This window comes from Oryzias melastigma, linkage group LG9 (genome assembly GCF_002922805.2).
Source record: "Oryzias melastigma strain HK-1 linkage group LG9, ASM292280v2, whole genome shotgun sequence".
NCBI lineage: Eukaryota > Metazoa > Chordata > Actinopteri > Beloniformes > Adrianichthyidae > Oryzias > Oryzias melastigma.
Genome location: NC_050520.1, coordinates 4,667,728 through 4,680,822, shown reverse-complemented (window position 1 = coordinate 4,680,822; position 13,095 = coordinate 4,667,728). Strand labels below are relative to the sequence as shown.

General features: G+C 40.6%; 2 protein-coding genes and 1 long non-coding RNA gene across 3 annotated transcripts; 1 reads left to right on the top strand and 2 right to left on the bottom strand.

Moving 5' to 3' along the window:
- Positions 1–1,848: 1,848 nt before the first annotated feature.
- Positions 1,849–2,762, top strand: LOC112148956. The gene is made up of 2 exons (XR_002919720.2): positions 1,849–2,628; positions 2,698–2,762. It is a non-coding gene; the product is annotated as an uncharacterized LOC112148956 (long non-coding RNA).
- A 1,590-nt stretch (positions 2,763–4,352) lies between these two features.
- Positions 4,353–6,251, bottom strand: LOC112148586 (nuclear factor 7, ovary-like). Its single transcript, XM_024275819.2, has one exon. It carries the CDS (start codon positions 6,122–6,124, stop codon positions 4,700–4,702), a length of 1,425 nt encoding a protein of 474 aa, XP_024131587.1. The 5' UTR covers positions 6,125–6,251; the 3' UTR covers positions 4,353–4,699.
- Positions 6,252–11,531: 5,280 nt separating this feature from the next.
- On the bottom strand, positions 11,532–13,084 carry LOC112148538 (nuclear factor 7, ovary-like). Its single transcript, XM_024275730.2, has one exon. The coding sequence runs from the start codon at positions 12,970–12,972 to the stop codon at positions 11,554–11,556; it is 1,419 nt and encodes a 472-aa protein (XP_024131498.1). The 5' UTR covers positions 12,973–13,084; the 3' UTR covers positions 11,532–11,553.
- Between the last annotated feature and the right edge of the window lie 11 nt (positions 13,085–13,095).

The window sequence follows — 13,095 nt, the reverse complement described above, 5'->3', positions numbered from 1 at the left end:
GATCAAACACATAATTTTTTGTTGTCCGTGTCTATGATAAACTTTCATAAATCAAGATACATCCAGAGGACATTTTCTTCATCTTTTTTGGAGCGCGTCACAAACAAGGTCCTGCCGCAGCCTCTCTAGCGGCTCATGAGTCCGCAGCCGCTACAGTCCGTGTGGATTTGAAAATGTAATTTCTGTTTTAAGTAATGAGCTAAGGCAATAAAAAAACTATAATGCCAGAGCCACGTCCTACAAGTGTCACTCATCATTCTGAAAAACAAAACAAAACATCATCCTACCTATTAATTATTTTTCTTCAGTGCTGTAAAAAGTCTAATAGTTCTCGTGATGATCTACCGCGAGAGTTGGAAGATTACTCCTGTGACTGTCCCCGCTTACGAGACTACGAGACTTTTGAGTCAACTGTCTGGCAGCTCTCTGGCCCAGCTCCAACTATCATTGTTGCTCTCTACCGCCCCCAAAGTCAAATGTAAATTTTATCACTGACTTTTCTGCTTTACTCACTCATATTTCCACTCTCTCACCTAATATAATAATTCTAGGGGATTTTAATATTCAGATGGACAAAATGAATAACTTCCTTACCAAATAATTTGTTTCCTGTCTGGACAGCTTTCATTTAAGTCAAGATATTAATTTTCCCACCCATATTAAGGGTCATATATTAGATCTTGTCTGCTGCAGGTATCCCACCTGTAAACTGTAAACCAGTCCCCCCTCCCTTTCTCTAATCATATGCTATTATCTTTCCATGTCAATCTTAAAATGTCCAGATCCAAGCTTGCACGCACCATAACCTTCCGTAAAACTCAGGACATTAACCTGGACAATCTATCCTCACTCATCAATAACCTACCAAGCGCAGATAGTCTCTCCACTCCTGATGAACTGGTTTCCCATTACAATTGTAACCTCCATAATCCTCTTGATATTATTGCTCCACTTAAATCCAGGTTTATTTCATTCAATGTCTCTGCGCCCTGGTTTACCCCGACCTCAGACAACTTAAAGCAAAAGGACGACAATTAGAAAGGCTCTCCAGGAAAACTGGTCTCACTATTCATAAGGAGATGTATTATAGCCATATCCACCACTATCAAGATGACATCTCCAAAACCAAAACAGAATATTTCTTTGGCTTAATAAATTCATCAGAAGGCAATTCAAGAGCCCTATTTTCCATTCTCAACCTGCCCAAATTCACTCCCTCCTCACCTAAACTCCTCTGATTTCTGTAACACCCTGCCGTCCGCTGCTGGCCGCTGCCTTCAGTCGAAGGAGGGGGAGTTGTCCAAAAACGGCGCGCATCGCCTTAACTTTGACAATAATTATGATAGGAGTGTATTGCAGAGATCTTTCCCGTGGGGAATATATATACATATATATATATATATATATATATACATATATATATATATATATATATATAAATGTATATAAAGTTAAAGTAAATTAAACTTACCTTTTATAAGTGACTTCGATGAATAGCTGCTTATTGCCTGTATAAAATGGCTGACTCCAAAAAATCATTTTCTGGACTGATCCGTGGCGGACGGGGTTTACGTACTTAAAATCAAGAGCCAACTAGCTTCTCTGCAAACAGGGTTTACTATTTAAAATTAAGGAGCAACTGGCTCCTCGCAGATGGGGTTTACATATTTAAAATTAAAGGGCAACGAGCGAAACATGATTATTTCATGTTTTATCAAGATGATTTAAATATGTAAATGTAATATTGCCAGAAATTAAGTGTGATTTACAAGATTGAAATATGTTTGGAAGGTAAACATGACTTGATCATATTTTAGACACATGTTTAATACTTGTAAATTGAACAACCCCACTTTTCCCGTTTTTTCAGTGTGATATCATTTTTCTCCTCAAAAATTCATCAGCAACTTCAACCTATCTTTGCTTCAAGTACAAGGCTGCCCTTCCCTCCTTATTTCCTCTCATTATAAAAATCATCCACACCTCCCTCAAAACTGGAGCAGTTCCTCCTGCTTTCACAACAGCAGCTGTCACCCCCCATCCTCAAAAAACCAGGATCAGATCCCACCAATCTCAATCATTTCCGCCCAATCTCAAATGTTCCATTCATTTCAAAAATCCTTGAAATAGCTGTTGCTGTCATGGTTCAGCCCTGCTCCTTCACCCCACCCTTTCTTCCTCCACTCTAATTTCATTCACCTGTGTTAATTAAGTTCACATTGTGCTCCAGTTGGTGTTCATACTACTTAAGGTCCTCACTTTCACCTCCTCACTGCTAGTTCGTTGAATCAGTCACGTTCCAGCAAGTTATAATGTTTGTATTTTGAGTCTTTTCATGGTTTTGACCCTTTTCTGGCCTGGTAACGAGTTTAAGCCTGTCCCCTTTCTGGAGTTTTTTTTCTGCGCTGGTTTTTTCCTCCTCTGTTTCCATCCTGAGAGACGTGACGTTTCCAGATCCCTCATCTCATCACGGAGTAAAGCTGCCTCCAACGTCGGTCTTCACCCTCCGGTGGATTCTCATCCTGTACACAGCAGCAGTGGGGGACTCCTCCATCATTCCTGACACCATCCGCCCTGCACTCGGATGCTTCAAAGGTTCTTCTCTCACGCCTGCTTGTGGAGTTCTACGTAAGAGATCACCATCACCCCAAGCGTGGAACCAGGATCACTAAATAACTTTGTTTATCTGACTTTCAGGCTCACCTGTGCATCTGGCGGCACACCAATTAATTCTACCTCCCTAATAAACATTTTAATTGTGACCTGTGTTTGCTCTGTTTGGGTTGTCCTCCCTATTTCCTAACAGTTGCCTCACAACTCCATAACCACCTCTCTTCCAATAGTTTATATGAAAAATTCCAGTCTGGCTTCTGTCAGCTCCACAGTACAGAAACGGCCCTCCTTAAGATCACCAATGACCTCCTGCTCGCTGCAGACTCTGGTTTAGTTTCCATCCTCCTCCTGCTTGATCTGACTGCTGCCTTAGACACCATCTCTCACCCCATCCTACTGGAAAGACTTTAAAACATCGGCATCTCTAACGTACCCCTCAACTGGTTCCAGTCATATCTCAGACCATACCCAATTCATTCAACTAAAATCCTTCACCTCTCCAACAGTGCCAGTAACAACAGGTGTGCCCCAAGGCATCGTCCTGGAGCTCCATATTCATCATCTACCTTCTCCCCCTTGGTCAAATCTTCTGTAAACACAACATTCACTTCCACTGCTATGCGGATGACACCCAGCTCTACTTCTCCTCCAAGCCTGATGCCACTCTCCCCCCTGTCTCCCTCTTCAATTGCCTCCTAGAAATTCCTGGTTCACTAAAAATTTCCTTAAACTAAATAGTAAAACCAAACTTCTCATTGTAGGAACCAAGACCACCTTAAAAAAGCTCAACTTCTCAATTTCCTTTGATAACAGCTCCATCCTCCCTTCCCCATAGTTTAAGATTCTGGGTGTCATCCTTGACAGCACTCTCTCATTCACTGCCCACATCAGTAACATCTCGCGGACCGCTTACTTCCACCTCCGTAACATTCGCCATCTCCGTCCACACTCCACAGCTGTTCTAGTGCACAGTCTCATCACCTCCCGTCTGGACCATTGCATCTCCCTTTTATCTGGACTCTCTTACAAAACTCTACGCAAACTTCAACTGCTTCAAAACTCTGCCGCCTGGACCATAACACAAACCCCTGCTACATTTCACATCACACCTGTCCTGCCGCAACTCCACAGGCTGCCAGTACCTGAACGGATCAACTACAAACTCTTTATTCTGACATTCAAAGCCCTCCACAACGTCGGCCCTCCATACCTCTGTGACCTCATCCATGTTGCCACTCCTCCCCTGGTCCTCAGGTCTTCCTCCTCCCTTCAGCTGGTTGTACCCCCTAATCGCCTCATCTTCATAGGGGGGAGAACATTCAGCCGCTCTGCCCCCCAGCTCTGGAACTCCCTTCCCCCTGATCTACAGAACATGGACTCACTCCCTCAGTTTGCCAAAAACCTCAAAACTCACCTCTTCAGACTGGCATATCCCCCCTAATTAATTGAATTTTTACTACATTTTATAAGTTTTATGACTGTCATTTTGTTGACCTGTATACCATGTTTTATTTTTTATTTGTAAGGGAACCTTGGGTGTCCAGAAAGGCGCCATATAAATAAATTTTATTATTATTATAATTTATAATATTAAACTCCTCATATTGTTGCATTCAATGAAAACATTTCTTAGTTTATTGCGTATTTTAAGCAACGATTCTCTTAAACAATGAAGCGACTGCATATAAGAGGATGTTCAGACAAACACAGCAGGTTGAACACAAGAACAACACAAGATAAAAAAGTATTTATTTATTTTCATAAAAAAGTGGTAGTCGTACTTAAATAATGAGCAGAGCTTAAAAGATTTTTTTACCAAGAAGGTTGTGGTGGTCTGTTAATGTTTGCATTTTTAAATGTGAAACACAGTGGTGTAATAATTAATGGAGTAATTAATGATGAGAACTGAGTTGATCACAATGAAGAACAGAAATCTAGATTTAATGTTAAGATGAAGCAAAATGTTTCTGACTTCAGAAGAAGAAAACTTAAAAAAAAAAAAAAGCTGTTAAAACCTCGTTTGATGATCACTGTGATGAAAGAAAAATATCTGTTATTTTTGTTATGACAAAAGAGTCAAATCATCTCAATCAGTCGGACAGATTCGGAGTTTAGAGGTTTTCGCATCTCCAGATTTTCCAACATTGAAATGTGGGAAAAGTTTCTCAGTGAAAGTGTCTTTGTGAGTGTAGATGTGAGTCATGTCTTCAGGGTTGTAGAAGGACACCTCCCCCCTGTCATAGTCCAGCTGGACTCTGATCTTCTGGAGACTCTTGGTCACAGTGACAGTCTGATCATCACCATTAGTGTATTCTCCATTATCATGTAATAAACACCAGATTCCATCTTCTGGTGAAGCAGAACATTCTCCCTTCCTGTTAACAGACTCTTTAGCCACACCAATGTTCCAGTGAGGATGATCTCCCACCTCCACCTCCCAGCTGTGTTTCCCTGATCTGAAACCCTCAGAACCAAAAACATCAACATATTTAATGTTTCTCTCTGGATTGTCAGGAAGCTGCTGAAAGGAAGTTTCTCCATTTCTCACACTGGTCAGATCATCAGACAGATAAAGACATCCATTTGCAGTGTTTGGGTCCAGGAGGACAGGACTGAAGTGGACCTTCTCCTTCATCTTCTCCCAGACTCTGAAGGACAGGTTGCCCACATGTTTGGCCACATCTATCAGAGCTCCTGAGAGCAGCTGTGGGTCTGACAGCGAGCTCTGGGCTCTGGCTCTGCTCTGAGTGTCTTTAGAACTGCTGAGGAACGCCTCCTTGTCTTTCTGCAGCTCTGCTTCAACAGCACTGATACTTTCTGACAGAGAGGACATCTGCTCCTGGATCCTCTTCATCTCTCTGCTCACAGTCTTCCTCTTCTGCTCCTCTTCCTCCCTCAGAGCTGCCAGTCTGGACTCCTCTTCCTCCTTCAGGAACTGGTGGAGCTTGTTGAACTCTGCTCTGATCTGTGTCTCTGTGGACAGCAGCTGCTTCTTGGAGTGTTGAATCATCTGATTGTATGTTTCCTCCACTTCTTTGTATTTCATCTTCTTGTCCTGCAGAGACTTTAAGTCAGATTTCAGCTCCTCCTTCAGCTCTCTGACTGCTTCTTCTACAGGAACCACTTTGTGACTCTGGTGCTGAAAAAAAAACTCACAAAAAGGACAAAAAGCTCTCCGCTCGTCTTTACAGAACAGTTTTGTTTCTCCTGAATGTTTCCTGCAGACCTCCATGAACTTCTGTTCTCCTGTTTTTGTCTCTGATGATTCAGATTTCTGTCTTCCAGCAAACGAGTCAGCAAGTTCTTGCAGACCAAAGTTCACATGTGGAAAATCTTTAGAGGATTTTCTTTTACAGATGGGACAGTTTTTGTTCTGAGTTTGTTCCCAGAACTTCTGTAGACAGCTCCAACAGAAGTTGTGGTTGCAGCTCAGAGTTACAGGATCATTGAAAGTCTCTGAACAAAGGTGACAGTTCAGGTAGGATTCAAAGAGAGCAGCTTTATCAGCCATTTCTACCCAAAGTCTTTCAGTCTCAGGACTCACCAGATTCTGTCTTGAGCTTCAGGCTAAAAATAATCCACAAATCTTTATTTTTCCAGCAGGGATTAAACACCTTTAATGGCGTCTGAATTCAGTTCAACAAAGACAGAATCCCTTCAGATTCAAGGGTTATTTCCTCAATCATCTTTGTTTATCAGCAGAGAGTTGAGCTTTGGACCATTGAGCAACAGTCCAGTTCTTTTCCTTCTTATCTCAGATAAGATCCAGGTTAGCTCTTGTTCTGGAGATTCTTAACCAAAAATTGAAATTTTATTGTCCACTCCACACTAACATTTGTCAGTGTTTTGTGAATCTTCTCCGACTTCAGCCTTAGTCTGATCCTCTTGATGTTCCTCTAAATTCTTGAATTGATTTTATTTGACAGACTTCTTCAAAAATCAGTTCTCCCTGTTGCTGCTTCACCTTTCCTCACATTTACTGTAGTGTTCTTTTAAAATGCTGGTATACAGCACACTGTGAACAACTAGCTTGCTTCCCAACAGTATTCACACCATCGCGCACCTTACTGACCCAGACTGAGAGCTTTTTAACTTTTGATTAGTTTGTAAAACCAGGAGTCTTACATTTCACAATATTAACAACATATTCTTCATTTTTGACTAATTTGGTTATGAGTTTTCACTTTTGTTTTTTTTTCAGACCTTATACATACTCAGTGCTGCCCTCTAAAGGAAGGCTGTTGTCTAGTTGTAATCATTTCTCTGTGCTCTGGCAAATCAGTGTTTTCAAATCTAGAAAATGATTTTAAAAATCATGTAGAACTGCTGAAACACATTTGAGTATTTTAGAATCATTACCTTTTCAATCAGTATATTTTCTAACTTACAGACATAAGTTGATTCATTTCTGTATATTTCTATTGTTTTATTTCAACATTTAATATATTTTAATTTACATACATGGGGATCAATAGAATTTATCTTAGATCATAAACTTTTTAAACTTTTTTTATTCCAGTCATGATCCACAAACCAACTTCACTGAAAGTCCATGTTTTTGTTTTCAGTGTAGACGGTCTCTCATGGTTGGGCAATCAGGAGGATGACCCAGATGCAGAAAAGAGTCACAAGCACAATACAGGCAGAGTCCAAGGGCTTTATTTTTCTGAAGCTATATAATAAAATTCACATGGCTAAGAAAACAAGCCAGGAAACAAAATAACCCGACACTGAGGGCTGAAGCAGAGTTCCTTGTATACACAGAGCTCCTCTCTCCTCTCTCCTCTCCTCCCTCTGGTGTTGATGAGATAGAGCATCTGGCTTAAAGTTCTTGATGCCAGGCCAGTTGGAGAGTGAGAAGTGGAACCTGTCAAAGAACAAAGCCCAGCATGCCTGACGGGAGTTTAGTCTTTTGGCAGAACGAATGTGTTGCAGATTTTAGTGATCAGTCCACACCAGGAACGGCTGCTCAGCGCCCTCCAACCAATGCCGGCACTCCTCGAGAACTAGCTCGTCTGCCAGGAGTCTCCTGTTCCCTATGTCGTAATTTCTTTACGCAGGAGTGAGCTTTCTGGAGAAATACGCGCAGGGATGGATTAGCTTATCAGACGCCGTCTGGGACAACACAACCCCTACCCCAGAATCAGACGCATCCACCTCCACACCCAGTAGGAACAGGCAAGTGCAGAACTGCCTGAACCTTTGCACTGTCCATTTGCAAAGACCCTGGAGTTCCCAAATGACAGAGGAACTTAGCTTGAGTTGTGTGGAACTAAAGCTGGTTCTCCAGGAGTCACTAAAGGTCGGCCCTGACGTGCTGTACATGGGTGTCTGGGTCTGGAGAGAAATTAAGATGTCGTCAAGATACACAAACACAAATTTGTTCATCATGTCCTTGAGTACATCATTAATTAAACGCTGAAACACAGCTGGTGCATTTGTAATACTGTCTAATACTGTGCTGTCTGACATTGGAGCACCACAGGGAACAGTACTTTCCCCATTCCTTTTCACGCTATACACTGCTGACTTTGCACACATGTCCACACTATGCCATCTGCAGAAGTATTCTGATGATACAGCTGTGGTGGCGTGTGTAAAGGATGAGGATGAGGGGGAATACAGAAGGGTCATCACTGATTTTATCACCTGGAGCAAATGCAATGGACTCCTTTTAAATACAACCAAGACAAAGGAGATGATCCTAGATTTTAGCAGGAAGGAAAGGAAACATCAGCCTGTAAAAATTGATGGCAGCACCATTGAGATTGTTCCCTCTTTTAAATATCTCGGGGTTCATCTGGACAACAAACTGGACTGGTCTGTGCAGGCAAATGCCTCCTTTAAAAAGGGTCAGAGCAGACTCTTTTTTTTAAGAAGGCTCAAATCTTTTAATGTCTGTAATAAGATTCTGCAAATGTTTTATCAGTCAGTCGTTGTCATTTCAGTGTTTTATGGTGTGGTCTGCTGGGGCAGCAGCATCTCGGCGAGGGACACAAACCGCCTACAAAAACTCTTGGACAAATGTGCGTCAGTGGTGGGCGAAGGGGTTCATTCTGTGGGGACTTTGGTGGAGGGAAAAATCAGCAGAATGTTGGAGGCCATTCTGAAAAACAAAAAGAACCCACTGCACATGACCCTGGCCTCTCAGAGAAGCAGTCGCAGTCAGAGGTTCATCTCTCTGCGCTGCAGAACAGAGAGGTTCAGGAGGTCTTTTATCCCGACTGCCATGAGGTTTTATAACAGGCACTGCTGACTGCACATTTTATTTTATTTTATTTTTATTTTTATTGTATTTGCATTTTATCTGCACATTTTATTTATTTATTCTGCGCATTTTATTTACTCTGTACTTTCTATTTATTTATTTTATCATTCCTATTTTAAGGTAACTTTTAGTATTCTTTTTATCTCACTCGTGTTTTTATTGTTCTTGTTCTGTTTATCTATGCTTTATTTTACTGAGTCGTTGCTTTTATGTCTTTTTAGTGTGACTGCTGGTGTGCATGGTTGAGCTACCAGACAGGGAATTTCTCTCTGCAGAGATGAATAAAGTATCTATCTATCTATCTATCTATCTATCTATCTATCTATCTATCTGTAAGTCCAAAGGGTCATGACCAAGTTCTCAAAGAGTCCATTAGGTGTGTTGAAAGCAGTTTTCCATTCGTCCCCCTCCCTTAAGCGCACCAAATGGTTGGCACTACGGAGGTCCAGCTTGGTCAAGATCTTGGCACCTTTAACAAGATCAAAAGCAGTCGGCAACAGAGGAAGAGGGTAGTTATTACACACAGTGATGTTTTTTAGTCCTCTGTAATCAATGCAGGGACGCAGGCCCCCATCACGTTTGCCAACAAAGAAAATCTGGCTCCAACTGGAGAAGAAGAGGGAGGAATGATACTGGCCTGTAGACTCTCCTGCTAGTATTGGTCCATAGCTTCGCGTTCAGAAATAAGAAATAAGATTTAACTCTGATCCCAAAACCAAATAAGGATCCTTTAATCATAGATAACCAGTGTAGTATCACATTATTCAATTACAACTATAAACATTGACTTTGTTTTTAGCCAAAAGACTAAAAACGTCTTCCACGTTTTCATCATCCATGAGTCCATAAATGGTTTTCATTCTGGTCAAAACATTTCTGATAACATTAAACAGGTTCTGGACTTAGTGGGTCATAAACATTTGATCCCGGTGATCCTGTAATTCTGGTTTTAGATTTTCAGAAAGCTTTCCACACAGTTAGCCATAAATGTATTATTGACACCTTATCATTTTAAACTTTGGACAGTTTTTCATAAAGGCCTTTCAAACTCTCTACAAAGATAATAACAGTGCTGTTAAACTTTTATGGCACTTCTAGTGGATTTAATATTAACAAACGAGTGTAACAAAGATGTCCAACTTCACCAAATATATTTTTACTTGTAGATTGAATTTTAAAAGATCTGATCCAACAGGATCAGGATCATTTAAAAGCTTTGAGGTGTTTGATAAAGAACTCAAATATCTTAACTTGCAGACAGAACCACATTTTAAAGAGATATCATATTTCAAGACACAAAAGAGCAGAAAAACAGATTCAGTCAGCCTTTAATTAGAATCTATCAACAAAACATCAAAGTCACATTTTCTGGATTACTGTGGGATCATTTTTACACAGCAAAAAAAAAAAAAGAAATTTATGGAACCAACATTTGTGATTTTAGTCTTCCAACATTCAACAAGATCTCATCAACAGCATTAACCATTAGCAAGAGCTCATCTCTTTCCAAAAACGGTTCATCTTTACTCCAAAACATAGTTATTTGATCATTTGATGGGTGAGTAACCTCAAAACACATCGTCTCTTCTGTTGGGTGTATTATTTAACTTGACATTTAATTACAGCAGTTACAGAACTGCAGTGAATCCTGAATGACAATCCAGTTTCAGACAGTAATGTTTTCTGATTCGGTCTAATGATGACGTTTATGGAGAATTGAAAAAGACTCATAACTGATGTTTTACGGCCACAGTCGAAGGATGTTCTCTAGTGGCAGCAAGATGTACTACATCCAAAAGAATGGAAATGATTTTCAAATTAAAAGAACATTTTCAGGATTGTATTTATTAAATCAATTTAATAGGTTATTAAATGTATTTATACAAAGTATATAATGTATATTTATATAAGATAAATTAATAAATAAATACATTCACATAAAACCCCTGGTAATCTTTTTTTTTTTGATCTCTTAAATAAACCAAACTCCTGTAATACTGCTGCACTCATTGAATACATTTCATAGTTTCTTACAAAATTCAAGTGATGATTTTCTTAAACAGTGAAGTGTTTCCATTAAGCGGATGATGTTCAAACAAACACAGCAGGTTGAACACAAGAATAACACAAGCTGAATAATGGCAGAGAAATTTAGATTATAAGAGAATAATCAGGACATGTTGAACTTTATGAAGTTAACGGAGTGAAAGCTCAGCTGTACAACCTCAGGAAAGGTGAGTGGCATACTTGAGACACAAACAGGTCTAAAGAGCAAAGCTGCTGAATAGAGTGCAAAAAAAAGCGCAGCCCCGACGATTGTAAAATTGTAAATTGTTTTGATCCGTATTTTTTTAATTTCTTTTAAAAAAAAGTGGAAACTGAACTTAAACAATGAATACAGCTTAAAAAATGTTTACCAAGAAAGTTGATCTGGCCTGTTAATATTTGAATTTCTATCTATGAAACACAATGGTGGAATTGTAATGATGAGGACTGAGTTGTTCACGATGAAGAACAGAAATCTGGATTTACCAACATGAAGCAAAATGTTTCTGACTTGAGAAAAAAAACTTAAAAATGTGAAGAAGCTGTTAAAACCTCATGAGATTACCACTGTGATGAAAGAAAAAGTTCTCCATTACTTCTTTCGATAACAAAAGAGTCAAATCATCTCAATCAGTCGGACAGATTTGGAGTTTAGAGGTTTTTGCATCTCCAGATTTTACAACATTGAAATATGGTAAAAGTTTCTCAGTGAAAGTGTCTTTGTAAGTGTAGATGTGAGTCATGTCTTCAGGGTTGTAGAAGGACACCTCCCCGTTGTCATAGTCCAGGTGGACTCTGATCTTCTGGAGACTCTTGGTCACAGTGACAGTCTGACCATCACAGTTTGTGTATTTTCCATTATATTGTAATAAACACCAGAATCCATTTTCTGGTGAAGCAGAACACTCTCCCTTCCTGTTAACAGACTCTTTAGCCACACCAATATTCCAGATAGGATGATCTCCCACCTCCACCTCCCAGCTGTGTTTCCCTGATCTGAAACCCTCAGAACCAAAAACAGAAGGATGTATCACATTTCTTTCTGGATTGTCAGGAAGCTGCTGAGGAAATTCTCCTTGTCTCACACTGGTCAGATCATCAGACAGATAAAGATCATCATGTGCAGTATTTGGGTCCAGGAGGACGGGACTGAAGTGGACCTTCTCCTTCATCTTCTCCCAGACTCTGAAGGACAGGTTGCCCACATGTTTGGCCACATCTATCAGAGCTCCTGAGAGCAGCTGTGGGTCTGACAGCGAGCTCTGGGCCCTGGCTCTGCTCTGAGTGTCTTTAGAACTGCTGAGGAACGCCTCCTTGTCTTTCTGCAGCTCTGCTTCAACAGCACTGATACTTTCTGACAGAGAGGACATCTGCTCCTGGATCCTCTTCATCTCTCTGCTCACAGTCTTCCTCTTCTGCTCCTCTTCCTCCCTCAGAGCTGCCAGTCTGGACTCCTCTTCCTCCTTCAGGAACTGGTGGAGCTTGTTGAACTCTGCTCTGATCTGTGTCTCTGTGGACAGCAGCTGCTTCTTGGAGTGTTGAATCATCTGATTGTATGTTTCCTCCACTTCTTTGTATTTCATCTTCTTGTCCTGCAGAGACTTTAAGTCAGACTTCAGCTCCTCCTTCAGCTCTCTGACTGCTTCTTCTACAGGAACCACTTTGTGACTCTGGTGAAGAGAAAGCTCACAAACAGGACAAAAAGCTCTCTGCTCATCATTACAGAACAGATTGGATTCTCCTGAATGTTTCCTGCAGACCTCCATGAACTTCTGTTCTCCTGTTTTTGTCTCTGATGATTCAGATTTCTGTCTTCCAGCAAACGAGTCAGCAAGTTCCTTCAGACTGAAGTTCACAAGCGGATGATCTTTAGATGATTTTCTTTTACAGATGGGGCAGTTTTTGCTCAGAGTTTGTTCCCAGAACCTCTGCAGACAGCTCCCGCAGAAGTTGTGGTTGCAGCTCAGAGTTACAGGATCATTGAAAGTCTCTGAACAAACGTGACAGTTCAGGAAAGATTTCAGAAGAGCAGCTCTCTCAGCCATTTCAGTCTCAGGACTCACCAGCTTCTGTCTTTGAGTTCAGGGTGAAAATATTCCACAAATCTTTGTTTTTCCAGCAGAGATTTAAACAGCTTTAATGGCGTCTGAGTTCAGTTCAACAAAGTC

Excerpts from the sequence above, each read along its gene's own strand:
- LOC112148586 (XM_024275819.2), bottom strand. The coding sequence starts at position 6,124 with ATGGCTGATAAAGCTGCTCTCTTTGAATCCTACCTGAACTGTCACCTT.
- LOC112148538 (XM_024275730.2), bottom strand. The coding sequence starts at position 12,972 with ATGGCTGAGAGAGCTGCTCTTCTGAAATCTTTCCTGAACTGTCACGTT.